The sequence below is a fragment of the Haliaeetus leucocephalus genome, unplaced genomic scaffold (assembly GCF_000737465.1).
Source record: "Haliaeetus leucocephalus isolate CR32 unplaced genomic scaffold, Haliaeetus_leucocephalus-4.0 Scaffold992, whole genome shotgun sequence".
Classification (NCBI taxonomy): domain Eukaryota; kingdom Metazoa; phylum Chordata; class Aves; order Accipitriformes; family Accipitridae; genus Haliaeetus; species Haliaeetus leucocephalus.
Window position 1 is genome coordinate 1,856,683 of NW_010973428.1, and position 27,747 is coordinate 1,884,429.

A 27,747-nucleotide genomic window follows, 5' to 3' on the forward strand; every position below is an offset into this window, starting at 1 on the left:
TCAATGAAACATAGGAGAGAAGGAATTCTTTAATAAAAAAGTAAAACTAAACTATTTTACAGAGTTAATATTATCTGGACCTGATAATTGTGCTTACTCTGACATTAAAGGGAAGTTGGTCCTTATAAATCAATACAGATATGCATGGCTGAAATTACCGTTGAGACTCTAGTCTCAGGAGGAATTCATATTCTGCCTGGACACACAATTTCCCATGCTTTCCAGCAACATTATTCCTACCCATTCTCTAGCAAAGAAAGACCTAACCATTTGAGAACAAAACATGCCCCACAAAACAAGAGAGTGCCTTCACATTTCCCAGCATCCAGTGCAAGTGATTGAGTCTGATTTGGTAATCCATCCAATTCAAGGTTGTTTGAATGGCCACACCACGGCAAAGGGGGTCACAGCATGGGAGAATGATTAACTCAACCTACCTGCCTTGTTTGTTTGATGCCGCCTCACTCCAGTGCGAGTCAATAAAACTTTGTGCACCGACACACACAACTTCCAGCACCCGCCAGCTGGGCCAAAATGGGGATTAGCAAAGGCGCCTTTCTCTTTCTTTTCTTGCTCAGCTCAGGTAAGAGTCCTTTGCCTTCCACTTGCCTAGGTGAGATGGGGGCCAAATGCTTGCAAGCTCCATTTGGTGAAGGGAGGTCCCCAAATCCCTGTGTCGCCGCTCACCTGGACGATGACGGATCTGGGGCTTGCTGGCCAGCGAGAGCTGCTGTTGAACAAAGCAAGAGCTGTGGTTGTTCCAGTGTTGTGTTCGTTAGAGACGCCAGAAAAGCAACAGCCTTGGTGTCTGCGTGGGGAACAAATGGCTCCCTGCAGCCGTGGCCAGAAATGGGGGCACCCTTGGAAAGCCGCCTATCAAAGTCTTGCTGCAAAGACATGGCTGTCTCTGGTTTCAGCAGCCTTTTTTCCTAGGGTTGTTTCTTTTCTCTGTTATTGCCAAGTACCATGATCCTTATTTTGATTGTTTTAACATTGGTAAATGCATCGTGAAAAACAAAATCACAAAGAAAAGGAAAAATTGTTCTACACACTAGAGTTTCAGTCTTTTTCATAGCCACAGTCTTAACAGGAGATTTTTCATTCCATGTGATAGGGAGGGCAAAATCTGGTCAGCATTAGTTTCTGCAGTATTTTTGGTGCTGCAAGACTATTTTTGTAGAAGATAGTATAAAGTACTTTGTAACTCACAAGAACTGAGTAAGGGTCTTTAAATACATCTTTTTGGGGCTAGTAGATTGTAACTCATACAGAAATTTTGAATAAATATTCTCTGTCCTGAAAACTTTAAACTTCAATGAACCATGGGATTTAGATGGCACATCTTCTTTCAGGCCTTCTGTATAAATACACTGACTGTTGTGGTTGCATTTAAAAACATAGTTATGAGTGTGCCAACACATATTAAAAAAAAAAAAATACACAAGCATTTTACAATGTAGTTTTAAAATATAAAAAAGGTAACAGAAAAATGTATGGGTAGGTTTTAGCTAGATATATTATAGACATGACTCAGCATAAAAAATTCTAGATATTATTTAATGTTAATAATTATAATCTAAATTTAAATTCTAGTTTCTAAGCTTTGTTTTCCAGAACAGCCTCATTCAAATCAAACTCACTTCTCAAATAAGTAAGAATTTTATACAGAGGAGGAAAATATAGGATTTGGGGTTTTGTCTGCAATACTCTGCTTTTGTTTGCAAATCCTTTATCAAATGGCGGTAAATATTTGCATTTCTGAATAAGGCAGTAATATCTTTCTAACACTGAAAAATTCCATAGACGTAGGAAAAATGATAGCAAGAAAATTTACTGCATTTTTATTCAGCTTGCATATACCTTAATTTTTTTTTCTTAAAGTATTGTGCCCTGCATGTAATTATAACAGAAAAGGGGAAAAAATATTTTTATGACCCAAATCAGTTATGATCCTGTCGATATTTTAAAAATCAAATGCTGTAATTATAATGACAATTTTATTGCAAAATGTCAAAACAGAACACAATTCAGGTTGCATGGAAGCTGTACCATGATAGGAATTCTTTACTTGTATTTCTTGTCCTTGTGGAGAGCATTGCAGCATCGCTATGATATTGTTTTGACCTAGTTTAATGTTTTCTCTCAAAACTCATTTCTTCTTAACGTCATATTTGTTTTGAAATAACTAGTGGAATCAGTGATTTCTGCGCCTGTCACATGAAATTTTATTGTATCCTTTTTCCACTTACCTTTTTTTTTTAGCAGCTATCCTTTTCTTTCATGCACTGTTAAACTGTTTAACCCTTAGGGCCAAACTTTTCCCTAGTCTACATGCAGCAAAAAACCCCTCCAGTAACTTCTCTGGGTTTGCAATGGTATGAGAGGAAGCATAAATTAGCTTTTGTGCCTATTTTATCAGTTCCGTCTTGTAGGTGCAAAATGAGGTTAAAAAGAATACTCAACTGCAGGCTGAGCTAGCACTCAGGTGAAGGAATTTAACCGTACCAGGAGGCACATAAGCCTGCTGCACGCTACAAAAGCGTGTTACTCGGGGAGAGGAGTAGTTGCCGTCCTCCGCCTGGAAGACCTTTCACTGAACACCCCCGTGGCCCCTCCGCTCACAGGCTGTGGGGCTGGGTGGGACGAGGGTCCTTTCTGTCCCTCCTGCTGGTGTTGGGCTACAACTGGGGAAGAGAAGGGTCAGAAAAAGATGAAGAAAGAAGCGCCTCTCTGCAGCGTGGCCGTCACGCATGAGGGGGAAGCCAGGGTGTGGTTCATTCCCTGTGTGCCTTTTATTAGCAATTGCTTAAAGCCAGGCACAAAACCAGGGCACAGAGCAGGACTAAGACGTGTTGCAAAGACCATGGGCCAGCTGTCCGTTTGGGGTTGAAACCATGCAGAACAGACAACTCCCAGAGCCAAACGGTTGGCAGTAGAGTCATATGCTCATCTGACAGAGAAACTGTAAAAATCACAGGACTCGTGGAACAACATGACCCTGCAGCTGGAAGTCATGAAAGTCACAGTGCTGTGAACTATAACTGAGCTTTCAGAGATTGCGTAGCTGTAACAGAAGAAGAAAATACTAAACAGCAAAGTCCTTTACAAGAAGAATTGTACTTGAACATTTCTGGCAGTTACTGCTAAACATAGCTATACTTTTTAGTATCCTATATATTTCACATGCAGCTGTAGCCCAGAGGTCGTTAGGTGAATTTATTTACCAGATTAATGTCTTGTGTTAATTCACGGCAATGGAGGGCAACATCTGCTACCTTGATTATTAAGTAAGTTCAGTACAGAGTTATTACAAAAATGATAAACTGAACATGAGCACAGTGATAACCCCAGTGACTGAGGATGGCTTGTTTCTTGCAAGAGCATTTGAACAGAGGCAGCTATGGGGTGGCTGATAAAACTGAAGTCGTTCCATCTGGGTAGATATCAGCAAAAGACAATCATCGTTTCATATCCTTCTTGAGTTCCATTTCTCCACTTTCTCCAAAGTATGGGTGCCCAATATTTTCTTTCTGAAATACCCTTTTTTTTTTCATTCCTTGGGTCATCTTCTTTGCTCCCATCACTTTATACTGTAGGTTTGTGTTACTTGTTATGACTTTCGGAATGACAGAAAGCACTGTTCAGGCCACTTCTCTGTCCTGCCCTACACTGGGTATTCAGTGATGCTACCCTTTACCATAATAGGAAGGGAATATTCAGCCATATTTTGTCACCATTTACCTAATTATTCCAGCAATTAAATGATGATGTTACTCTACTAGGTGACAAAGAATTTAACATGAACGTTTGAAATAAATCATAGCAGCATTTATATTTTTACCTCTTTCTCTCTTTTTTCTTTTAGTGCAAGGAAACATACTAGACAGCTATGTGAGAACAGAGGGAGCTTGGCTGCTCAACCCAAAGAAGCAAATTTACAGGACAAACAGTAAAGAAGATTGTGCGGAGCGATGTGAAACTGAAAATAAATTTACTTGCAGGTAATTTCCAGTGGTTCCCATATATATCTTTCATTACAGACGATGGAGCAGCCTGTCTTATTTATCAGCAGTCTGAACTTTTGAGGGATTTCTTAGGAGTATGTTTGTCTGAGGTTTGCTGGAAAACAAAAGACATATAGAAACAGAATGCCTGGGACATATGGATGAAGACAGCAGAAATAGAGAAATTAAGAAAATTATGTTGAATTTTTATTGGAAAACATTATGATATCTTGATGCACAGCTTGGCACACTGAAAACCAACTTGACACCGTTTGATCAAGACTTTTGCACTCCTTTTGCAATAAAGAGTCATAATTAATTGCTTGGAAATTTAGGACAGCAATAATGGCATTGCTTATGTTTGTTGCATTACCTATTATCTTGCAGATACCTACATTATTCTGAATTTTACTAGAATTTGGACTTACGTAACTTCAAACAAAGTTTTTGTACTTGGCAGACTGACTGTCTGCAGGGCTGTTCCCAGTACTTCGTTCTCCATCAGGCTTTTATTCAAGGCAGGGATACCCTGGTGCTGACCTTTTAAATGTATTTATAACTTTGTGTTTTAAATCAAAAGGGAAAATGAGGCTTATTTTAAAGAGTTGTAACCCTGAAGGATGACAGGGGTTTGATGACTGTGTGCGTGAAGTGCCACCCGTTCCCTTTGATTTGACTCTCTTCTCTGAAAACTCCCTTCTCTGGAAAGAAAGGGCAGAGCTTCAGTAGTACTTGGCTCAGGAGGGTAGGGAGGAAGGCAAAGAGGGCAGGCCTCTATATTCAGATTATATATTTACAGGTTGCAGAGGATTATTGTTCCCTTTTGAGGCATATTCAGACATAGTATCAGTCCTTAGCCTCTGCCTCGGGTCTGAGCCTACCATCACCTGACACTGGAACATCAGGGTGTTCTGTCCTTGCCTTCCTAATTAATGATGTGAGATCTATTACAATCAATAAAGAACAGATGCTATCTGGCAGGGAAGGATCTGGGTTAAGAAAGGTAAACGTTAGGCAGAGCTTTAGGACCAGGCCAGCACTGCAGCACCCTCACATTAGTGCTTCAGACCAATGAATTCACATCAATACTTCAGACTTGTTATCCCACCTTAGCAGTGTGTTGGACCATGCTCATTAGCTACATCCCTACTTACAAATTTAACATTACTGAGAGCTTGGGCAACAGTTCCCCGTGTAGTTTTGACCCAGGACAACCAGCACTCCCCAGACAGCTCATGGACCTGGTTGCCAGCCGTGAGTCTGGATGTGATCCCTCTCCTTTGGGGAGAGGCTGTGTGAATTTACAAGTACAGGCACACTGGGACCATGCCAGTTGGTCGCAGGGCTACAGAATGGGCTTTGTCAGTATTTGGTTTCCTGGTATATGCCTACCCCCTGAATGCCATGTTGCTATTGGGGTTTTTTTTGGTTCAGAAAAGCCAGCTGTAGAAATTACTTAGCCTGTCAGGTGTTTTCCTTAGATGCTGTTGTAAAGGTTACACCATCTGCTCCAGTTTTGCAGACTTACAGCCTAGGAGCTTGCTGAAAAGATAAATGGCAGTGTTTTCCAAAGTGCTTACATTGCTTCATGTACGATGACTCAGAACGGTTATCACAAGGTAATTTAAGGTCCTGGCTTGTTGTGTTTTACTTGTTCTGTGGTAACTGCTGAATACTGTAGAATATCTTGCTTCTCGAATGACCACTAATTTTTTTGAAATAAGGTCAAGGTCCCTTGTTCATGTATCCCCTTCAGCATGTTCTCTGGAGTCTATGGCACATTATAAACCTTTTTTTATCCCTTGTCATAATTTGTTCATGTAGCTCCCTTTCAAACTAAGCTTAGTATGAAGACTTAGGAGTCAAAGTCACCACTGAAAATGGGAGCTGCAATACTCAGTGATTTGTGAAACATCATGCAATCCTAAATATCACTGAAGTGCAGTGCTTGCTAAAATTAAACCTGAATACTAGAAAAGGTGTTCAGGAAAATATTACACACATTCAGCTATTGTTTCTTACATTGCTCTCTCCTCTTAATCTCAACAGGGCCTTCTTATTCACCAGTAAAGACCAACAGTGTTTAACATTGGCTGAGAACACCAAAACAGCAGTGATATTCAGAAGAACAAATGCAGTTCTTTATGAAAAAAGAAGTATGTCTATGTCTTTTTCATATTATTTCACTGAGATATGCTTTCCGGTGGGACTCACATAACCCTATTTTAAATGGGGGCTAAGCCTTCACTGGGTCAGGTGGGGTGGGTAGGTCAGCCCTTACCTAACACCTAGGGTTTGCCACATTGCTGGTATAGCAGTGGTACCATTTCTTTTCCCAGATTAGTGTTCCAACATCTTTCCTGCTCCCTAAATCCTCAGGTCCACAGGCAGAAAAGCCCACTGTTGCTCAGGGAACGCAGAAGCTGCTGGGAGTAACAGAGATGCTTAAGGGTCCCTTCTCTCCTCTCCTTTTAAACCAGCCAGCAACCTACAGCTGCATCTTCTCTATCGCTGCTGAGGGAACTAGGAGGAGCTACTTGTACTGGCAATAGTTTCCGAGACAGACCTTTGGTCACAGGAACACTGATGGAAACTACCAAATAATTTCATTTGTATCACCAAAGAAAATTCACAGTTTACTTGGGTGGGACTCAAATCAACTTTCTTTTGGTTGCACACATTGTCAGAAGTATTAGAGTGTTAACTATGCTCCAGATAAAAATGATCTATTTTTATAGTACTTTTATATCATTATATGAGGTTTGTACTCTTCAGTTAATGAATTTGTGAAACTTTTATCCTAATCTGTATTTTTACAGTATAATTAATGGATGTGGTGAATTTTTGTATTCTCCTTTTGTACATGTTTTATTTCTGAACATTTCTGTCATAGATGAGTATTATTTGAGTGAAGTGTATTTGATCTCCTATTTTTTCTGAAAATAGGAAATCTGTTTGTAAGAAATGGCGATTACCCATTTTTTTAATCATCTCTTTTAAAAATCTATCACGTTATGCTAGATACAGACAAATGATTGGGTTTTAAGACTAATTTTGAATTACGTAATCAATCATGGAGCTCTTGCTATATACAGGGAAGAAGGAATGTGTTTTATTTTTAATATAACGTAACTTTCATTGTGTTGTTCTCTGACTTTAGTAATAAACAAGGGAGAAAAGATCTCCTTACTGATCATTCAGATGTAAGATAATGTGGTAAACTTTGAATAGAATTACTACTGTTCTGTGTTAAATGACTTTGTGAACATTGTCTTTCAGCATTTTCTGATTTGTTAACTTTAAAAAAAAATATTAATGCATTTGAGAATATTCAGAAATTGGAAACTATAGTATCTACCAACTTGGTCTCCTTCAACAAAGAAAGGTGCATGAAAAGGAAAAATGAACCAGGTTCTCAGCTGCTGCAAGTTATGCAGTGGTTTCAAGAGGCCAGTTTCTAACCAAAAGTCAAGAATCACAATAACTGGAGTGTAAATACCAATGAGCTCCAGCAAACTGCATCCTTACTTCTCTGTTGACCTGCAAAGACTTGTAGGATAAGATAATGCTATGCGTATAGCACCTGCAAGAAGACTGTATGTAGTAGCTCAATAGCTTCAGATGGATTGCAGCTGAGCATCCAAATGAGATTTTGTTCAGACATTGTGGGTATAAGGAAAATAATTTTTCACAGGAAGGGGGGTTAAGCACTGGACCACATTGCCCAGAGAGGCTGTGGAGCCTCCACCCTTGCAGATATTGACTGGACAAAGCTCTGAGCAGCCTCAGCCAGCTCAGAAGCTGGCTGTGCTTTTTATGGGGGTTTGACCAAAGACCACTGAGGGTCCTTTTCAGCCTGATATTTTCTGAAGCCTACAGCTAGCTGCCTTTTTTTTGTATATATAACTAATAGGTAATTTAATGTTTTGAACATAAGATATTTTTGTTATATCCAGAAGCTGGTGGGAATTTCCCTGAATCATGATTAAGTAATGCTAAGAAATCTTCTGCAGTTCCTATCGTAGAAGGAAAACCAAATGGATCAATTGGCAAGTAACAAAGCTTAAAGACTGAACAAATAACTTACATGTAAATAATCCTTACTGATTTTGCTTCAGTACTGTGATCAGGAGCTAGACTGTAATTCTGGTTTATTTTTGAGACGTCCCTTAGACTTGCTGAGGTTAGAACCTGGATGAGAGTCCTTCAATATTCAGTGAGGATTTGTTAGTGCATCCTTTTAAGCCTTTTGAAGTCATAGGCGTGGATTTTAGTTTCTTGAAAAACAGAACTCCATCAGTAAAGGTGTGAAAATCTGTAGTTTTACGTAACAGAGATGTACCCAAACTGCACATCTACCTACTGAAAACAAAAGATGTGCCTAGGTATCATGAACATCAAAAACAAAGCCTATTGTGTATGTGTCAGATGGTTTCTCTGTTACTCATCTCTTCATTAGCAAAGAGTCTCAGATAACTTTGTGTCCATTCTAATGTTAACATCCATTTAATCTATTGTTACAGAACAGAATGGAAAATGTAGCTTTTACCTAGGCAGATTACATCACTGTCCCCAGCAGCTGCTGCTGTCCTGATACTTCAAGGAAATTCCTTTCAGATGCCCAGATGCTTTTGCAATACTATTGCTGAAACCAACTTTTTTTTTTTCAGTTGAAGCAATTACTTGACAAGACCTAATTGCTCTTTATCACTGCATTCAAAGAAAAGGATGACAATTGGTATAAAATTCCCAGGTTTTAAAATTATTTTTTCTATCGTATGTGCTATAAAAGAGGAAGTTAACCTTCCCTGGCTTAATAGAAAAAGTAATAAGAATTAAAGTTAGCATTTCGGAGTTGTTATCCACGTATCTGTTTGTAAATAGTTAACCCAAGGGACACGGGTTGAGTTTGGGGATCAAAGTTAGTTATCTATCGTCAGACAGGAAAAAAAACCTAAAGGTTATATAAACGGTCAAAAGTTTACGCAAACAAAAAGAGTCAGCACTTGACTGATTCAGTGTTCAGTTATTGAGGTTTTTAATGTTAATTTATTGCAAAATTGTTTGAGGGAACCAAATGGCTTCCAGCTAAAGTTCCTAGAGTAAACTTGCCCATATATATACACATTGAAATAAAGACGTGCCTAAAGGTACATCTATAAATCCACATCTAGACTATCTGTCTGCCCACAGAAGAGCTGGACCTTATTTCAGATTCAAATATTAGTTCTTTTCACTTTTGACAAGACAGATCTGTGTAAAACGGCATTATGTCTCCAGATTTATGTTAAACTTCTGCTTGTATGTCAGCTTTGGTATAACTCTGATGCTGAGAAAAGCTGATGCATAACTGGGTCTCCACAAATACCTGATCTGGACACTACTTAAAGACATTGAGACGAGCCAGGTCACAACCTAAAAGTCAGATTGCTTTACTGCAGCTAGAAAGGAGGAACTGGCTGATGAAATATGCCCTGTGCATAGGGAGGTGCTAAAAGAGTTTCCTGCTTAGTTTTCCAAGCCAGAGGACATGCTGCCTGACAGTGACTGTCCCTAAACTGCAGACATAGAAGCTCTGAGGGAACGTGTCAAGATCAGAGTTCCTTCAGCCGTGCCTTGGCAGAGCCACCCCTTGCAAGCCTGCTCTCCCCTCGCAGCGACCAGCTCTTTGCTGGGAAAGGGGATTGTTCAGTCCTCCCAGGAAAATCTTGAAGGGTGCAATGGGGTTATGGTTGCTCCCTCCTCCTGGGAAAAAAATTACAACACTGGGCTTTCAGTTCTCATTTAATTTAATGATTAAGAATTTAAAATTATTTAATGTTTTTAAGGTTACCGATACAAACCCCAGGCTTATTCAGCATTAAAATTCCCCTTGGCTTATATGAAGACAGGATTTCATTGCTGATTCTTTCACTCCTTCTTTTCCTTTTTTTTCATGAAGGTACTATTAAGTTCCAAAATCTCAGAGTACAAAAGCGTATATAATATGCACCTTCAATCAACTATCCATTTTAACTTGTACAGCAGAGAGTCCTTGTTTTAGCATATCATGAATTAATTAAATCTCATTCATCACGTGGTGAACTTTAATGAAACAATATCATCCGCATTTATATGAACTTAAAAAAATTTGCGTATTAAACTGGTAAAATGTTATGTGTATGCATCTGTGATTCTGTCCTGCTGTCTTCTATAGCAGAATTCAGGTGACTGTCTTTTAAGGTTTGATTTTAGTTACTGTGCATAACTATAACATCATAGGAGGCAATGAAAAGAGAATGTGCTTCTATTTTGTTATAGTGCATATTTAAATGTTAAAAGCATATTTTATTATTTAAATGTACTATAGCATGTTCTCAAAAGGGCTGGGTTGTATTACACTTATTTCTCTGGAATTCTGGTTTGGAACTTTTGGGCTTTCACATAAGTTTTTCAATGTTAATTAATTCAACTTAGACATCAAATAACTAGTAGGTTTTTACAATGTGAGCTGTCTACTTTTGATGGCGTAAGAAAGTCAAAATATGACCAAATGTATTTAAATGTATTAGCATGAAAATGGATTTTGTATATGTTAAAATCCAATGGACATGTCATGATACTGATTAATCAAGCACATATCATTTCAGTTTATCTTCTAGAATGCAAGAAGGGAAAAGGGGTGGATTACAGAGGAACAGAAGCCAAAACTCAGAAAGGTGTGCCATGCCAGAAGTGGGTTGATAGTGCCCCCCATAAACCAAAGTAAGGCCTTTTCATATATGTTTATATGTTTTTCTGAAATTTTGCTAAGCCATTTATATGTGCCAAGTAGTCTTATAAGCAATTTGTTTGGTGTTCAAAGTCTTCTTATAAAATATTTTTCTACACTTACCCAGAATAAGATAATTCTCTAATCTGAGTTGTAACTGAGAGACCTGCAATTGGGGCTACATGATCAACAGGGACATTGTCAGTCTTGGCAGTTGCATTTAAATTTTGTGGTCCTTACAAGAGCAAAATACTAGACAGGGAAGCACCTGGTTCTGCTGCAATAAGAATTTTCCATTAATCTCACCAGGGCAAGAACTTCTTCTCCTGGCTAAAGGTATAACAAGTGGCAGATGAGATAGAGGTACATCGTTTTATCAGTGAATCCACAGACAATTAACAGTGCAGTATTTATTGTATTTAATGAAAAACACCCAACTGGGTTTATTTAGTAACCTCCTATTAAGAAGGCATAGCATTCAGGTTACAGAGAACTCTCACATTTCAGCAAGTATCTTCTCATTGCATCTCCTGGGGAACATGTCCCAGAGCAGACTTTTCTCTACATGCTACATGGTACCTCAGCTGAGCAAAAATTACTGGAAACTGAATAGCTGGAGGAAATGCAAGTATTAAAGTTATGACTGGCCTTAGAGACACCATAGTTCCTGAAGTCTATAGCTATGGCACTTCTAATGCTTCAGCAATGGCACACAGTAGCAATTAGACTTCTAGTGAACAACATCTACAAAATGGTCCTCAGATAAAGATTTCATCTTTAGAGTCCTCAGCTGAACAATTGGGACACCTTCCTTATTCTCTAATCCCATTTAATTTCTGTTCCAGTTACACACCTGAAAAATATCCTACTGCAGGACTGGAGGAAAACTACTGCAGAAATCCCGATAGCGATGGAAAGGGACCCTGGTGTTACACAACAGATCCTGCTACCAGATTTGATTACTGTAACATCCCAGAGTGTGAAGGTCAGAATACATTCACTGATTTCTTTCCTTTTTTGGAAGATGTGTTAAGAATGTGAAGTTTTTCAGGTATTTTTATTTCTAATCAAGTATTTGTTCAAACTTGAGTTTAGTTCAACCTGAAATTTCCGAAGAAATTTTCAACACCAATAAGAAAGATATAAAAAAAACCAAAACAAAAAAGCTATACAAAGTTGGGGTTTTTTTCTCTAGATAAAAAAAAAATGGTATGAGTGTATTTAAATATCATAATACTAGAATTGAACCAAATTACAATTGCTAGTGCCAAAGTCAATAAAACATGACAGCAGCAAGGCACAGATTTTCAATTATAGCTTAGCAGTTTTAATTTAGGTCTTTCAAAAACTATAGTCTATAATGTTAGGGGTTTTTTAAACTGAATACTATAAATGCAATCAACTAGTTGAAGTCATCTTACCAAGAAAAATAAGCTTTTACTTTGCCAAGAAAAAAGACCGTCCTTCTGCCTTGCGCTCTGATCAGGCTCTTGAACTTCATGTCAGATGAGTCTGAGTGTTTATAGACCAGTTCCTCAGGGACTTTCTGTCTCTCTTGTCCTCATTCTGCCTTGTTCCTACAGTGGAGTGCATGCACTGCAGTGGAGAAAACTACCAGGGAGTAGTTGCAACAACGGTGTCTGGACTTGAGTGCCAGCGTTGGGACTCCCAGCAACCTCACTCTCACGGATACCTCCCAGAAAAGTAAGTCAGACTCTGTGATGGGTTGTTTATGATCAGTGGTGGCCTGAAGACAACCCTGCCCCAGACAGGATAATTGTTACAGCCATTAGTGACATTTTTTAAAAAATATTTTTCCTGTTCAGTTTTCCAGAGAAGGATCTGAAAATGAATTATTGCCGTAATCCTGATGGTGAACCTCAGCCCTGGTGTTTCACAACCAGCCCGACTAAACGCTGGGAATATTGTGACATTCCTCGTTGCAGTGAGTCCGACTTCTAGACTTCTAGACACAAAGATGTCTAGGCACAAAGACATCTAGACAGTTTCCACTCAAGGTGGTGCAAGGAGCTACAACAAATAGAAGAGGGCCCAAAGATAAAGGAAAGAATAAAAAACTGCTGACTTTTATCTCAAATAAAAGAATAAATAACCTTGAAATGAACCTCTGATAGCTTTTTTGAGACTAGACATTTCTGTCGTAGGCTTTTCTAATGGTTTTGCGTGGAGTTCCTTGATGTGTTTTTCCATGACCAGGCATTTCAGTGGTTCTGATGTTTCTTCTGATGTTCCTTTTTTGATGTCAAACACTTTCACTCTTCCTGAAAATCTTCTGGCTTTTGTTTTGCTCTTCCAATTCAATTCTTCACCTTTTCAATTTCCTTTTCCCCAAAGGCCTGTCCTTGCCACGGCACTTTTCCTTGGGTCTTCTCACCAGACCTCATCATTGCTGCCTCTGACTCTCACCAGTTAGAGTACATCTCTTTTATATCTGCACCTATACCTGTACCTATCACTGATGGGCCTGCCACTTTCACCCCAGTTTTATTCACAGTATTAACTTGCTCACTTTCCAGCTTTGTTCTGATGGGGCTGCTAGCGCTTGGTTGTGTTGTATCCCGGCTGCTGTAAACGCAAATGCCGTTCTGGCAGTCTGACTGCTTGTGAAGATGTTAAAATGGAAGGAAAAAAAAAAGATATTTTTAGATTTTTTTGCTCTACCTTTTGGACTTTCCAAACGTGTTGGTCTTTAAACCTTACCTGCAAAGAAAGCTAAAAAGCCTGCTTAATTAAAAAGCTCACAGTGTTTGGGTTTGGTTTTTACTATGCCTGGAAGGCACTGCTTAATTTCAGTTCCTCTTTCTGTAATAGCAACACCCCCACCAGTTCCTGCACCAGGGCGTCAATGTCTATCAGGAAGAGGAGACGACTATCGAGGCACGATATCTGTTACTGAATCGGGAAATACATGTCAGCACTGGAGTTCTCAATCTCCTCACAGACACGCTCGCACTCCTGAAAACTATCCCTGCAAGTAAGTGAAACCTCTCCATTGTTCAGTGTCCATGAGAAGTACTTCATTTTTCTTCAACCGTACTGCAAAGTTCTTCAGTTACACCAGCAGTCATCACCTGCTGGGTTCCATCTTTTCAATTTTTTTGCACATTTCTTTTTATTCACTTCTTTGTTCTTGGATACTAGTGTCTCCTCTTCTGACTTTCAAGCTCTGCTTGACTGACTTTTTCCCTCTTCAATTCATGCTTTTACTGTATTGTTGGTCAGCTGAAGCAATGTGGAGTAAGAAAGTTACAATTATGATATTTGCTTGGGGCTAGATTCTTTCACCCTGTGTTTCTGCTGTGCTGCTCTTGGCCTTAAAGTACTACATGAAATACAATCTCTTAGTTCATCCATCAATCTACGAGGTGTCTGGTTTAGCACATCCAAAACACCAGTGCATTGCAATTATTCATCTAGTAAATGGCATCAGTAGATTACAGCAGCAGTTACCCACCTGTAAATACAACAGTAAAGTGGGCAGCGAGGTATATTCTCCTGTTGTTCATAACCTTTACCAGGTTTCCATGAGAGGCTTTTCTTAGCCAAGTTTTCTGTTTCAGGAGCCTAGAGGAAAACTACTGTAGAAATCCTGATGGTGAGAAGATGCCATGGTGTTACACCACCAACAGAACCGCCCGGTGGGAATATTGCACCATCCCCTCCTGTGATGGGGCAGAGCCAGAGGCCCCTGGTAAGAACAACAGGGGACATCTGGAAGTGAAGGGTCATCATGGTTTATTTTGAAAAATCTTGGGTGGCTCTGCTTAGTTGTATTATTGCTGTCACTCTCAGTATTGCTATGTATCAGCTGAACGCCTGAGCCTGGTGTGGAGCCCAGGATGGTATGTTCAGTCTGGTGGATAGGTGCAGAAGTTTTAAGTCACCCACTGACCCAGCTCAGGAAAAATTGCAGTAACAGAGGTCTTTTCCTTTTGCCGAGTGGTAGTTCCCTCCACCTCCATGGAAAAGTTAATTAGCTTTACGTGCCAGCTCCTGAAAAACTGAATCCAAAGCAAAACCAAAGATAATTTAAGAGCACTGAACCAAGACTCCATAAAAAGCAATCAAAAGAAAATTCTCCTTACACAAGGCAGGCTTGGTCCACACACGCATCTGTGGCAAAGCCACAGACATTCCCCCACCCTGGAGAAGTTTTGATCCATATGCGAATTGTTTGGATCGTTAGCTGAAATAAATCACCATGCATGACAGTTAAATTGATGTGCAAGTGCTTTTAATCTAGCATATAATGAAATTTTTACAAACATTTTTTGAAATCTTCTTTTGCACTACAGTCTGGGAAGGATTCTGTTACAGAGAGTATGCTGTGGCGGTCAGTGAAATACTATGGCTTGTTGTTTTCTGTTGGCTTTCTATGCTCATGTATAAATATCAAAGTATGAAGATGCAAGGGACTGGTTTCTGTTATTCACTACAGCTGTTGATGTGCCTGAGCAGGCTCAAATTACTGAGGAGTGCTATCAAGGCAATGGTGTGACTTATCGTGGCACAGCTTCTTTCACTGTCACGGGAAAGAAATGTCAAGCCTGGAGCTCAATGTCACCGCACCGACACAATAAAACGGCAGACCAGTTCCCAAATGCGTATGTGTATTTCCCATTTATGTGTTTCACCGGACAATGACCATTCATGAACTTGTTTTGATTGGGATCATCTTTACACAACAATGATTTTAAAGCTGGGAAGGGAGGGTACTTGATAAAAATAATCCCCCTTTTTTTTTAATGTGGAAACATTTTCTATTAACCTCATCTTGAAACAAACCACAGTTGTCAAAATTATGCTTTAGACTAATTAACTGTGCGTTTCTACATTGCTTCTAAAGGAATTAAGAGTTATCATAAATTTTCCCTTATACTGAAATGAACTGTTTTTATACATGAGGTTATTCATGAGTTTAAGTCTTTGCTTCCTAGTCTGCAGTTCATTAGAGCTTTGAGGAAAGGATAATATTCTTAATATTTACTATCTATTTATTCCAAAATGCAAAAAATTATTTCTTCTTAAAAGCTATTAATGTATTTCGAAAAGTAAAAAGAATTATATCTTTAATATACATATGTGCATTTACATCTGGATTTGTAAATGGTATTCTACTATAAGCATTAATCAGTGAATAAGTATTTAACATATTTAAATATTCTGCACACGTTTCTTGATTTCTTTATGCTGGAAAAAGGATTTCTATTACACACTGTACATAATAAATGATCTGTGCTAACTCTGTAGCAGATCTGCTAAAATGTTCTTTCAAGTTCTTCTCAGCGCAGCGGCACGGATGGGAATATATTATGCTTACATTTGTAGGGGCCTGAAGCAGAATTATTGCAGAAACCCAGATGCCGATAGCCGCCCATGGTGCTACACCACTGACCCCAGTGTGAGATGGGAGTATTGCAACCTGAAGAAGTGTGATGACCCTGTACAAGTGACTTTACCAAAACCTCCCCAGACAACACTGGAACCAAATCCCGGTGAGAATACTTTGCACTTTCCCCAGAAATGCTTATAACCAGCAAGCTGTTTTTTAGGGAAACCTCATCAAGAATTTAATGAGGATGAAATACAGGAAACTCCAGATAATTACAGAATTTAATATAATACTGTATCCACTCTCTTCATTTTCTGAACTTTCTTGTAGAATTTTATAGCAGGGTTTCTGTAATTGATTTTAGATTAATATCGCATCTTTTATCTACTACATCTGGCAATATTGGAAACACAAGGAAACAGATGGCTAGTAGTCTCCAGGCTACTGTGGGAGGGCTACTAGCAATGACAGCAGATATAAAGGTGATAGCATTTTGCTGGCAACTGTTCTGAAAAAGTCTTTTCCTGTGCCATGCATTCACATTTCCAGGGTTCCATTTGCCACCAGAGGATGGCTGGCTTTTTTAATTCAGTTCAGATGCAATTTTGTTATGCAGTAGATGGTTAGAGCGCTGCAGCTTTAATTGTTTTGCCATGACATGTTCTTCTCTTTAGAAGGCTATTAATTTTGGCTGAACTTGTATTACTGCTTTTTACCTTCTGTAAAATGTGGAATCGGACAGATATCAGTGTCCGTAAGGAAAAGACTTTACGAGTGCATGGTCTTTGTGGTCCTGGCTTCTGGAGTCACAAGGGGTCAACAGAATCTAAGCCTCTTTGATTTATGACTTTCATGATCATGAAGAAAATGTTCAAAATGCAAGGAAATGAAAGTGTGATTGTTAGCCATCACTGACACTAGGTTGTCCTTTTTTCCTTGTATACACATTATGTAGGACGTGTGAGTCCCACTAATATTTCCTCAAACTTAATTCTGCTTCAACACCACCAAGTATGGGCGTGGCCCAATAGCTCACAGCTAACAATCATTTCCTTTTCCTGTTTCTTCACAGACTGCATTAACGATAATGGTCAAGACTATCGTGGCACAGTAGCAAAAACTGCAAGGGGCAGGACTTGTCAAGAGTGGAGTTCTCAGAGACCTCATAGCCATGACTATTTCACTCCTAAGACTCATCCAGAAGCAGGCCTGGATAAAAATGTAAGCAGCTGTTCATTCAATACTTGTCATTGAGCTTCACCCGTCTTCTTCATGGTGCCTCAGCAAGCATGTCATGCCAGGACTTTGTAAATTAATTTATTTTCCTCAGTTCAATCCGAGAACCTGATCGTGCTAATAATTGTTGACATGAGCAGACTGTGCTTCTGTGGGACACACAGATCCCCAGAAGCTCTGTTGAATGCTTCTGCAGCACGGCCAAGGGGCTTCAGATGGGCACTCGCTTCTCCTCACTACTGAGGATTAACTGGAGTTGGTCTGTGGGCAGCACCTCTGCCTCCTCTGCCAGAAAGAGCACCTGGGGTCATGGGTTTCAGCAGTAACAGTGATGGGTGAGATGGCCATCGATCCAACGTTCAGTGCAAGTTCCTTGAGATGTATAGCTGATGGATTGCAGCCCCCATCCTCTGCTAATCCCCCCTCTAGCCCTCCAGCTTCTGCCGCAGCCCATCATACAAGGTTATACATGCATCTGACCCATCCTGTAAGTCATTCTCCGTCTCTAACCTTCATCCCCCTAGTCCTAACACACATACTCATCACTAGTTCTCTAGACTTGTAACATCCCATATACGATACTTGCCTGGTCTGTGAACAAACTCTGTATGTGGTATAAAAAGCTTGTTTGATGTTGCCAGCTTGAACTATTTTTATTCCAGGTACATGATTGTAGAGCTTGCTTTAGTCAATCCTCTGATGGCATCACATACCCTGTATTGAATTCCAGCTCAGATTGGGGAAACTCCTTCTGAAAAGCTGCCTGACATAAACTTTTGGTTCTTGCATTTGGCAGGGACTCTTGGGGAAGGAAAGCAGACATTTTCTCCTTTTTCCAAAGACATGGGGTATATTTCAGAGTAGGGAAGGGAACTAGAAAGATATCTGGTAGCATGTGGTTGTATGAGGTGCCTGTGCTGAGCAGAGATCAGTCAGTATGGCCAGTGAGACCTGGAGAGTGATTCAGCTAACCAGGCACCCCACATCAGGGCGAACACTGCACCCCTGCCCCTGGGACTCATAAGCATCACCACGTTGTGCAAGAGCAGCTTACACAATACCCACTTGTCCCAGAGTCGTGCAACCAGAGTGGGTGTGAAAAGACCTCAGGGCTGACCCTACTGCTACTAACTGCAGTGGAAGCAGGGGCAGACAGTTTAATGCTTTAGAAAATCCCATCCTAGGTCTATATCTCCTATTTTTTGAGAGCTCAGAGTCCAAGCCTGCACTAGTGAAGCTTAGTTGAAGCTTAGGCTGAAGACAGTTGAAAAGGTTTCATTTTTATTATCTTTTTCTAAACTCAAAGAGCAAATAGAAAAATGAAACAAATTTTGACAAAAGGAATTGGAAATCACTATCAAAAAGGAAGTAAAAAAAATATTTCCCAAATTTAGTTTTATTTTATTTTGAATCATGCATTTAGCCTTTTTTGTCCCCTGCTTAACAGATGGTGTCTTTATTGTTTGTTACAGTATTGCAGGAATCCTGATGGAGATGTGAATGGACCTTGGTGCTATACAACAGACCCAAGAAAAGCCTGGGAGTACTGTGACATTCCCAAGTGCCGTAATTATTCCTTTAAAGACTAGTGTCTCCTTCTCCTGTAACCTTTTAAGACAACTGGAGGACATTCAGTGATTAATCTGAAAGACTGATCTAAGACAGTGCAATAGCTTTAGATTAGATTGGAAATTAAGGCTGTGGGGAAGTGATGCTCAAAATCTGTGCCTGAAGTCTTAAGAATGGTGCTTATTCCTTGGAAGCCCCAAACACAGCACAAGATGTACCTGAAGCTCATGGGGGTTTTGCCACGTGTTTCAAAACAGGGCTGTTCCTGCAGAAATTTCCCCTGCTCCTGCCTGGTCACCTGGCATAACTGCGTGTGTGTGGCCAGGCTGAACAAGGGATGCTCTTAGCCCAGCAAAACTTTTGCACTCCCTGCTCATGTGGCTCTGTCCTGGGTGTAAACAGATTTTCCCTCCTCTGATACTGTACCGTATCAGATGTCTGGAAAGTGCATCTGGCCCTAAATACTTAACCAAATGCCCTTGTCTTTGTTACCAGTAATCAAGCCATTCAGGACTCTGATGTACAATGATGAAGTTTTACAACATTTTGGTTTCAAGTCCTTTCATGTCCATCAACAATAAAAGCTATGCCAGGAAGAGAGGTAGTTCCCACTTGAAAGAAGGGTGGCTTTCTTGTTGCTCTATCCTCTCAGCTGTGAGTAGCAGAAAATATGCTCTGATCAAAACCCCAAAATGGAGCAAACAAGAAAAAGGAAGATGTTCTATAACATGCATATACTGTAACTAAAAGTACTGCTGCATTGAAGTGTTGGGCTGGGACTCTTAGGGGGAAAAAATGGCATTTTCACAGGGTTATTGTATTCATTTTGAAGACCCAATTTCTTTTTAAAATTCATAATTTTTTTGTTCAGCTGTTCAGCTAACGAACAAAGAAAATGTGCCTTTTGCCTTTAATTTCATAAGTTAGTTCCTTTTGCTGACAACAAATTCTAAATTCTGTGTTGATAAAAGTCAGTTTCCCATGGCTAAATAGGAACTATGCTTTTTTAATAACTTGGAGACATCTGAAGTACCAAAAGATCCTAAATAAGAGTGGACAAAGTTTTGCTCCACAGAGACAGTGATTGAATTTCACACGCTGTACCACCAAAATTAGTTGGAAAACAGCTGCCAGTGCAGCTTTTGCATTGTTGGCATCTGTAAGAGTATATTTAAAGATGTTGGGAGAATTCCTTTTTTCTTTCTCTCTGTTTCCTTCTCTTTCCCCTTCTGTTTTTTTTCTATCTGACTGTAGATCTATTAATGTGTAATTTGCTGACTACTAAAAAGTGTATGTGAAAAAAAATTGCCAGGCATTTTTAAGTGTTCCAGATGAAGGTAACCTAACAAAATATAGGTGGTGCATGGTATATAATTGCCTGCAGAGAATCAAAAGCTGAAGTGACAAATGTAGCAGGTTCACCTTCTAGTTTTCTGAGCACATAAAGAATGCATAGCACACAATGAAGTTCCTTATAGTGATTTTTTTTCTTATTCTGTAGCTCCTACTCAGTATGAGTGTGGAAAATCCAAGTTCAGACCAAAGCTGTGCGCTCAAAGGATTGTTGCTGGGTGTATTTCGCATCCACACTCCTGGCCCTGGCAAATCAGTCTCCGGACACGGTATGGCCATTCCCCATTATGTTAGACTTTGCATGCAAGGAAACTTTGCCTCTCATAGGATGTTATAGTATGTGGTTGCAGCATTCTAAACTTGATTTTAATTTAAAAATAGCTCAAGGCTATACCTTATGTGTGTTAATCTTAAAGAACGTCATTTAGACAACCAAGAATTCTGTTTTGTGATGAATACCTATAGAATCAATACAACCACTAATTTCAAAAACATTTTCACAAAAAGGCAGAATGACTTTAAATCTGTCACTATATCCTACGTTAGAATCAGTGTCATATCAGTAGAACCAACAGTTTGAAGTATGGCTGGTACAGATCTTGATCGGTTCCATGTAAGCGTTTGGTCCTACTGGCAAAGTTATTAGCAAAACTAGGAATCAAGGCCAGTTGCAGAGCTTTCTGACTGTAATCAGAGCTAGATAAAACCCAGAATCTCTAAAATGGCATACATCACTGCACATAAGGTTTTCCAGTAACAGAAATACCGGTTAAGAGCAAAGATCTAGGTGTTTTCATACAAGGCCTTATAAAAATGTCTGCACAACACTACCATCATTGTAAGAACTATTGTTCAAGGAAAGTAAAATGTTGATTCTTAATGAAAATGTGGAATAATGTCTTTAGTTTGTAAAGGTGTACATGTTAGAAAGATTGCCTGATGAACTGCAGTAAAATTAACTTTGCCACCTTAAACTAATGCCCTTTTCATGCCTTTCTGCTCTATTACAGTTTTGGCATGCATTTCTGTGGGGGAACTCTGATAGACCCTCAGTGGGTTCTTACTGCCACTCACTGTTTAGAAAAGTAAGTACCTGTTATAGCCTGCAGCAGCATTTTCTTACACTAGATAGAAAATCAGAGAAACAAAATGGACCCAGCAACCAACCTGAGCAGTCTCTCAACTCAGCTTGCAAACAGTTGAGAATTGAGCCAAGTCCATTCATCATGCATTAAAGCAGAGTTTTGACTGAGGAAACAAAGAGCGACAGTGAAAACTTTTGCCAACTTGATTTCATGTACCATAAGAAGGGATTACGAAATCAAGTTTGTGCCAAAGCTGGCTTTATTTTTCTAGATTTGACAGAGCAAGGTTTCCAATAGCATCATAAGTGGTCTACATCCTGGATGTGTGTTCATCAGCTCACCATGTGCTCACCATGTGCAATCATTTCCAATAGATCCTCATGGCCAGCTGCGTATAAAGTATACCTTGGATTACACAGAGAAAGAGCATCAGAGGCATCAGTGCAAAAACGAGATGTTGCGAAATTGTTCAAGGAGCCACACGGGGCAGACATCGCTCTGCTAAAACTGAGCAGGTATCCTTTCACCTGAAGCGTTCCTTCCTTCTGCTGGGACAAGTTGACTAAATAGTGGTTGCTGGGGTCATGGAAATGTGTGTTTCTGTACACACTGTGTTCAATCAGTGATTTGAGGCCCTCTCTTTCTTCCCTTTCTGCAGAAGCTCCAGTGGAAACCAAGATGATTCAGCTGCAGGGCTTCAGAAAGGGAAAGGGCTGCCTTGGGAGGGGAGGAGGGCGAGGGACAGTGACCCAGGCTGGCAATTCGCTGGGTGCCAGCTGCTGGGAGGTGAGGCAGTGGCAGCAGAGTAGGAGGAGGTAATGCCTAGAGCTTTCAGTCTGTGTTTCTACATGCTTCTACCTTGATAAGGTAATGAGGACTGAAAGCTGCAATATTAGCGTGATGTCACCCCATACTCTTCCCATGCTGTGGTGCAGAGATTTCTTTTTCCAGCAGGTCTGTCCGGCATGCAGGCAAACAGTATGCACATTTGATGCAATACCTAGTATGGCCCTTCTTGCATCTGTTTCCATTCATCTGAACTCTCACTGAGGCACTGTGCAATCAAAAGGAATACGTCCATAAGCTGCAAGCATATGTGAACATATGGTGCCTGTGCTTTGATTTCCGTGGCTGCAATGCAGGTCCAAAACAGATGCAGGGTCAGCACAATTAATGTGGCTTCTTAATTGAGCCTAGCCTTAGCTGTACCCAAAGGCAAGTCAGACTGACTTGGGTTCTGCTGTGTACTACATGTACAGTTTGAAAGCGATTTATAGTCAGACTGGATGCAAACAGAGCAAGCTAACACCTATGTGTTAAATGCCACTAATTCATACCCCTAAGTAGTTTTGTAATTAGGTTTTGTTGGCTATGCATTAGCCTAAGTCAAAGCATTCTCCTGGATTTATGTTAGTAATTTTAGTATCAAAACCTCTAATTGTTCTCCATTTCAGATTTTTTCCTTTTGTGTATCACATTCTGAGGGATTAGAGCCTAAAACAAAAGCAGTTTTGCACATCAGAAAAGCCCTTTACCTGAAGTTCACGATTTCAGAGAAAAAAAGGCTGACCGTATATAAAACCTTTTTAGAAACCTGAAGGTGGTGTCGGGGAGAAATGTGCTCATGATTGTTCCTGTATGAGTCTGTTGTTTGTTTCTTTCAGCCCAGCAATCATCAATAATCATGTTATCCCAGTTTGTTTGCCAAAAGAAAATTCTGTGTTAGGAGGAAGAGAGGAGTGCTATGTCACGGGCTGGGGAGATACAAAAGGTGAGACAGAGTTAACACAACTGAAAGCTCTGTGTCTGGAGATTGGTATGTACTTGTATCCAAAGTGTATATTCTCTTTGTGCCAAAAACATCCCGCGTAAGCTTGCATGCATACCTATTTCATCAGAATTCATCAGGTACTGCCATTCTTTCCACTGTCTCCCTCTGATTTAGATTCTCCTAAATCACTCAGAGCCATGTAAACTGAAACCCCCTAAACCAATACTAAAAGAGGAGAATCAAACCTAAGGAGCTGCTAACTCTCATCTCTCAGTCCATTCTGCTTTTCCCCAAAGTGGGCTTTTACACAGACAGAAGCAAAGTTTTTCTAGACTTAAGCTATTTCTTAAGCACGTGAAGGTGAGTTTGCTCATTGTCCTAAATGATTCTTTCTCCCAACCAGCCTGGTTCAGAAGATCTCACATAAATATAAACATAACTCTCATTTTCAAAACCTCCCACTCTGTCTTGGTTGAGAAGAGCATCAGTACCTTCTCTGCCTCCTTGTTTCTGCCCATCATGCCATTTTCAACTGTTTACTTCCTACCTCCTTTCTTCCACAGAGAAGAAAAATCCGATACAAAGAAATAAAATGGCTTTGGAATGACTCCCACAAATATCAGTGGGTACTGGATCTGTATGGGTGTACTGTGGGAGCAGGAAGGTCAATCAGTGCAGTGTGGATTTTGATGGGTGGTAGAGTGTGATAAGTACCATGATACTGATAATGCATACTGATTTTGGTATCACTTCATATTATGCATGGAAAGTATATGCACAGTGCACAAATGCTAGGCTTATTTTACTGCTTATTGATATCTTGATGTTTGTTTTGTGAAGATGTTCATTTACCTTTGTCATTTATTGTGTTTTGGTTTTATTTGCAAAGGAACTGGTGGTGATGGCTACCTAAAGGAAACTGGTTTCCCTGTAATCGAGAATAAAGTATGCAACCGCCCTGAATTTTTGAATGGTAGAGTCAAAAAACACGAGCTCTGTGCTGGGAATATTCATGGTGGCACAGATAGCTGCCAGGTAAGGAAGTCTGTGAGCATCAGAGTTAGTTGTAAGCACGTTCAGATCAAATAGTGCTTTGCTTTCCAGCCTTTAGAGGCTCAGAATTAGCCTTAGGATGTTGCCACACCATGTGGCGTGTGAGCCGAAAAATGCACATGGATTCTGCTCTTCCCTTGCTCCCTTGTCTGCTGCTAGGAAGTGGGGCAGGTAATTTTTCAGATAAGCCTGAACAACAAGGCACATGGCTGCCCGAGCCAGGTGTATGGAAGACAATGGTCTGATTTGTTTTTTCCCAGACCACTTTGCTTGCCTCAGCTAGACTAGCTCCAATGTCCAAGCTAGCTCAGTTAACAACCTGAGACATCTCCTTTAGCAGTCAAGGAACAACACAGTAGAGTCTGCCATGCAGGCATACCAAGGGCCAAAGGAACTACTAACTTCCAAGGATCAGTGCCAGTGCCTGTGAAAATCACACTGGGTGAGGCAAAATGCATGGTGGACTTCCCTTTTGCTGAAAAGGAAGAATATGGTTGGCAATAGCTCATCTCACAAGTGTGGTATGAAGGCTTTCTCCAGAAGTCTAGGTTTTGAAATTGAGTTCTTCAGTTTCTTTAAATAGTTGAAAGGGCTCAGAAAAGCTTAACATACTGAATCAAGAGGGAAACTTCCCTTCCTGAAAAGCTAGAGATGACTCTGTAAAGAACTGTGAAAACAGCAGACCGCCTGCCCCAGCCGGCAGGTCAGCGCCATTGCCAACACAGCACAGATACCCTCCGCACAACCACTGTGATGGGCAAGCAGGCCATTGAGGGGTGTGCACTCATGGCTTAAGACACATGGCTTGAATGCATGCACTCACTTGGTCTTGGATCATCTAGTAACAACAGGAACCCATAAAGACCTCAGAGGAGAGACTGAGGGAGGAAGCGCAGTTTGAGTTACTAAGGGCAATCAGGTTCCTTCTCACCAAATCCCCTTACTTCAAAAATAAACATACCACTTGGATGACAGGAAGAGATGACTTTACAACAGTGTTCAACAACATGAATAGAGAACTCTTCTCTGGCTACAGCTCCAGTGTTGTCCTATAACTTGTGTGCTCTTCACATGCGAGAGGTACTTCTTTTTCTGTGCCTCGTGTGAGAAGGCCACTCTTGCACATGGGGCTGTGAAGGAATCATCCTGTTCTTTCTCTGTTTAGGGGGACAGTGGAGGACCTCTAGTCTGTCTGGACCAAGATAAATTTGTCCAGCATGGAGTCACCTCTTGGGGTCTCGGCTGTGCTCAACCCATGAAACCTGGTGTTTATGTTCGAGTTTCCAATTATATTCCTTGGATTAAGAGTATAATGGAAAACAACTGAGCCTGAGTATGGACTGCCCTCTCATGGAAAGCAGTATGCACGTTAGAAATACAAGATTCCAAGTGCAATATTAAAGCTACAATCATTCATAAAAAAGTAAAATAAATATGATCATCCATTTTAAATTGCTATAAATTAATAGTTATTGCCAAGAAACCCAACTGACAGTGTGTTACCCTCTTTCTGTATGTTCTACTGTTTGCTATGTTTGACAATAGACTTACGCATCTCTGAAATACGTGTCAAAAATCCCAACCTCAGCTGTAACTGGACATCTGTATTTTAATCTTATATTAGGCTCTACAATGACTTTTTTTTTCTAAGGTTGACTTTCCCAAGATGTTATGCTTCCAACAGATTAAGAAAGGAGAATACTTCTCACTTTCTATGAGTTGTCTCAGCCTCTTACTGATTCGATGATATAAACCAAAGAAGAATCTCACTGTACATATCTTATATGCATGTGAAGTTTTATTAGATATGTCCGATAGCATTAAATACACGGGATGAAAAAAAAAAAAAAGAAGCAAACACATTTGTTTGTATTTTCATACTTTTTATTGACATGGAAATCTGTGTGTCAGCAAAAGTGCAAATATTGCATCAGAGATATAAAACAGTGAATAAAAAATAGCCTCACCCTAAAGTTAGTCCATAGTGAAGACAGTGAAATAACTGTCAATCATTACAGCAAGTAATGACAATGTGTTTAACGTATTATAAAATTTTGTTGTCCATAGTACCCATCCTGTTTCACTATATAACTTTATCTCACTATACAACCATTACATGTACATTTTTCTTCTCTAAAAGAAAACAATGTACACATTTCTGTAGTTATAGGAATGGAAAGCTTAGACCTTTAGAGATGCTTTCCAGGGAAAGCTTGGCTCACACTTGCCAAAATGAAACACTTGCTAACTACGAACCTCCACTCTCATCCTGCGCTACTTGCACATCAGCCAGGGAGCACCCCACAGGTGCCAGGGGACCCCCGGCTCTGCATGGTCTCCTTCCTGCGTCCCCCGGGTGTGCTGATAGTTCCCCAACTAACACAGCTACTCCCTGGGCTGGGATTTGTCTTGCCCACTTTCTGCAGCGCAGAGGTCCACTCCCAGGCATGCCAAGCTGCACGACATTTAATTTGTCTTTTTATTTTTTCGATGCATGTATGTATAAAAGCGATGGGTTGCATCCTAGGATGCAACCTACTTTTTTGTTTCTCCCATAGGCGATAAAGGGAGATAAGAGCTATAAAACAGACTTAGGTGACAGGATGGTTTTTGCAGCTTCTACATCTGGAGTGTGATTCTGGGACAAGTAACAATCTTGGGGCATTGTCTTCCTGAGAAGGAACAGCTCTGATAAAGCATTCCCCATCCACCTCTCTGGTCAGGGGGGATTCACTGGGCACAAATACCCTCCTGCATATCTTCTGCATCTATTCATTTGGATCATTAAGTCAGCCTGGAAATACGCACAGTAATTCCCTGACAACAGAAATTCTGTGTTGCAGCTTGATCTTGGATTTGTAAAGGTCTTCAAATATGAAATCTTGCAGGCATAGTTAATACCTGGCTTGTAGGCAGACAAGCTTACTCCTGCTGTCCTTGCCAAACGCACCAGAAATGCCTGGACATGCCTGAGCGACTACAGAAGCCCCACCTCATAACCTCTTAAATCTTGTAAGTTGTGATCTTTTCCTTCTGCGAGAGTGTCAATGGCAATAAAAATTGCCACTTATCAGTAACCACTTGCACAGACTAGATGAAGTAACAAGGCAAATTTGGTGGTGGTGGCACATTTGGACCAAATAGCACATTCACTTCTTTGTTGGTCTGGGCAATCTCTTTGCAGGCAGGAAGAACACAGCTCCTGGGTTTCTGAGGTCATGTTGAACATGCGTCTTCAGTGGTGATAAGGCGATCCTTTGTCTGCTATGTATATCACATCTCTCACTGAGCCTCTGAACTGGAACACATGCAACACAACTAAAGCTGGCAGCGTTTAGCCCCTCCTGAAGCAATGCCTCTCGCTGAGGTGTGTCACAACAGCCTTTTTATTGTCAACCCATGCACTTTAGGAGAACACCGCTTTGCCACCTGAGATGTTTGTAGGACTTTCCTGTAAGGCTCAATGTATTAAGTGGTTTGAGGCACATATGAATTTATAATAACTCTTTTTAAACAAGCAGCCTGCCCAGTGGTCTGCACGACCCTGGCTGGTTTCCCCCAGGGTCCTCCCT

At 40.3% G+C, this 27,747-nt stretch overlaps 1 protein-coding gene across 1 annotated transcript; it reads left to right on the plus strand.

The window, feature by feature from the left end:
• The first annotated feature begins 490 nt into the window (after positions 1-490).
• Positions 491-25,923, plus strand: LOC104842258 (plasminogen-like). Its single transcript, XM_010584483.1, has 19 exons — positions 491-583; positions 3,866-4,001; positions 6,054-6,160; positions 10,634-10,748; positions 11,601-11,740; positions 12,339-12,459; positions 12,582-12,700; positions 13,588-13,750; positions 14,337-14,467; positions 15,215-15,380; positions 16,105-16,271; positions 17,181-17,329; positions 18,817-18,910; positions 20,415-20,535; positions 21,277-21,351; positions 21,726-21,866; positions 23,016-23,122; positions 24,012-24,157; positions 25,341-25,923. Exons 1-19 carry the CDS (start codon positions 535-537, stop codon positions 25,500-25,502), a joined length of 2,409 nt encoding a protein of 802 aa, XP_010582785.1. The 5' UTR covers positions 491-534; the 3' UTR covers positions 25,503-25,923.
• The last annotated feature ends 1,824 nt before the right edge of the window (positions 25,924-27,747 follow it).

Excerpts from the sequence above, each read along its gene's own strand:
- LOC104842258 (XM_010584483.1), top strand. The coding sequence starts at position 535 with ATGGGGATTAGCAAAGGCGCCTTTCTCTTTCTTTTCTTGCTCAGCTCA. Across the intron at positions 21,352-21,725 it reads GCCACTCACTGTTTAGAAAA|ATCCTCATGGCCAGCTGCGT; the intron begins GTAAGTACCTGT and ends CATTTCCAATAG. Across the intron at positions 24,158-25,340 it reads GTGGCACAGATAGCTGCCAG|GGGGACAGTGGAGGACCTCT; the intron begins GTAAGGAAGTCT and ends TTCTCTGTTTAG.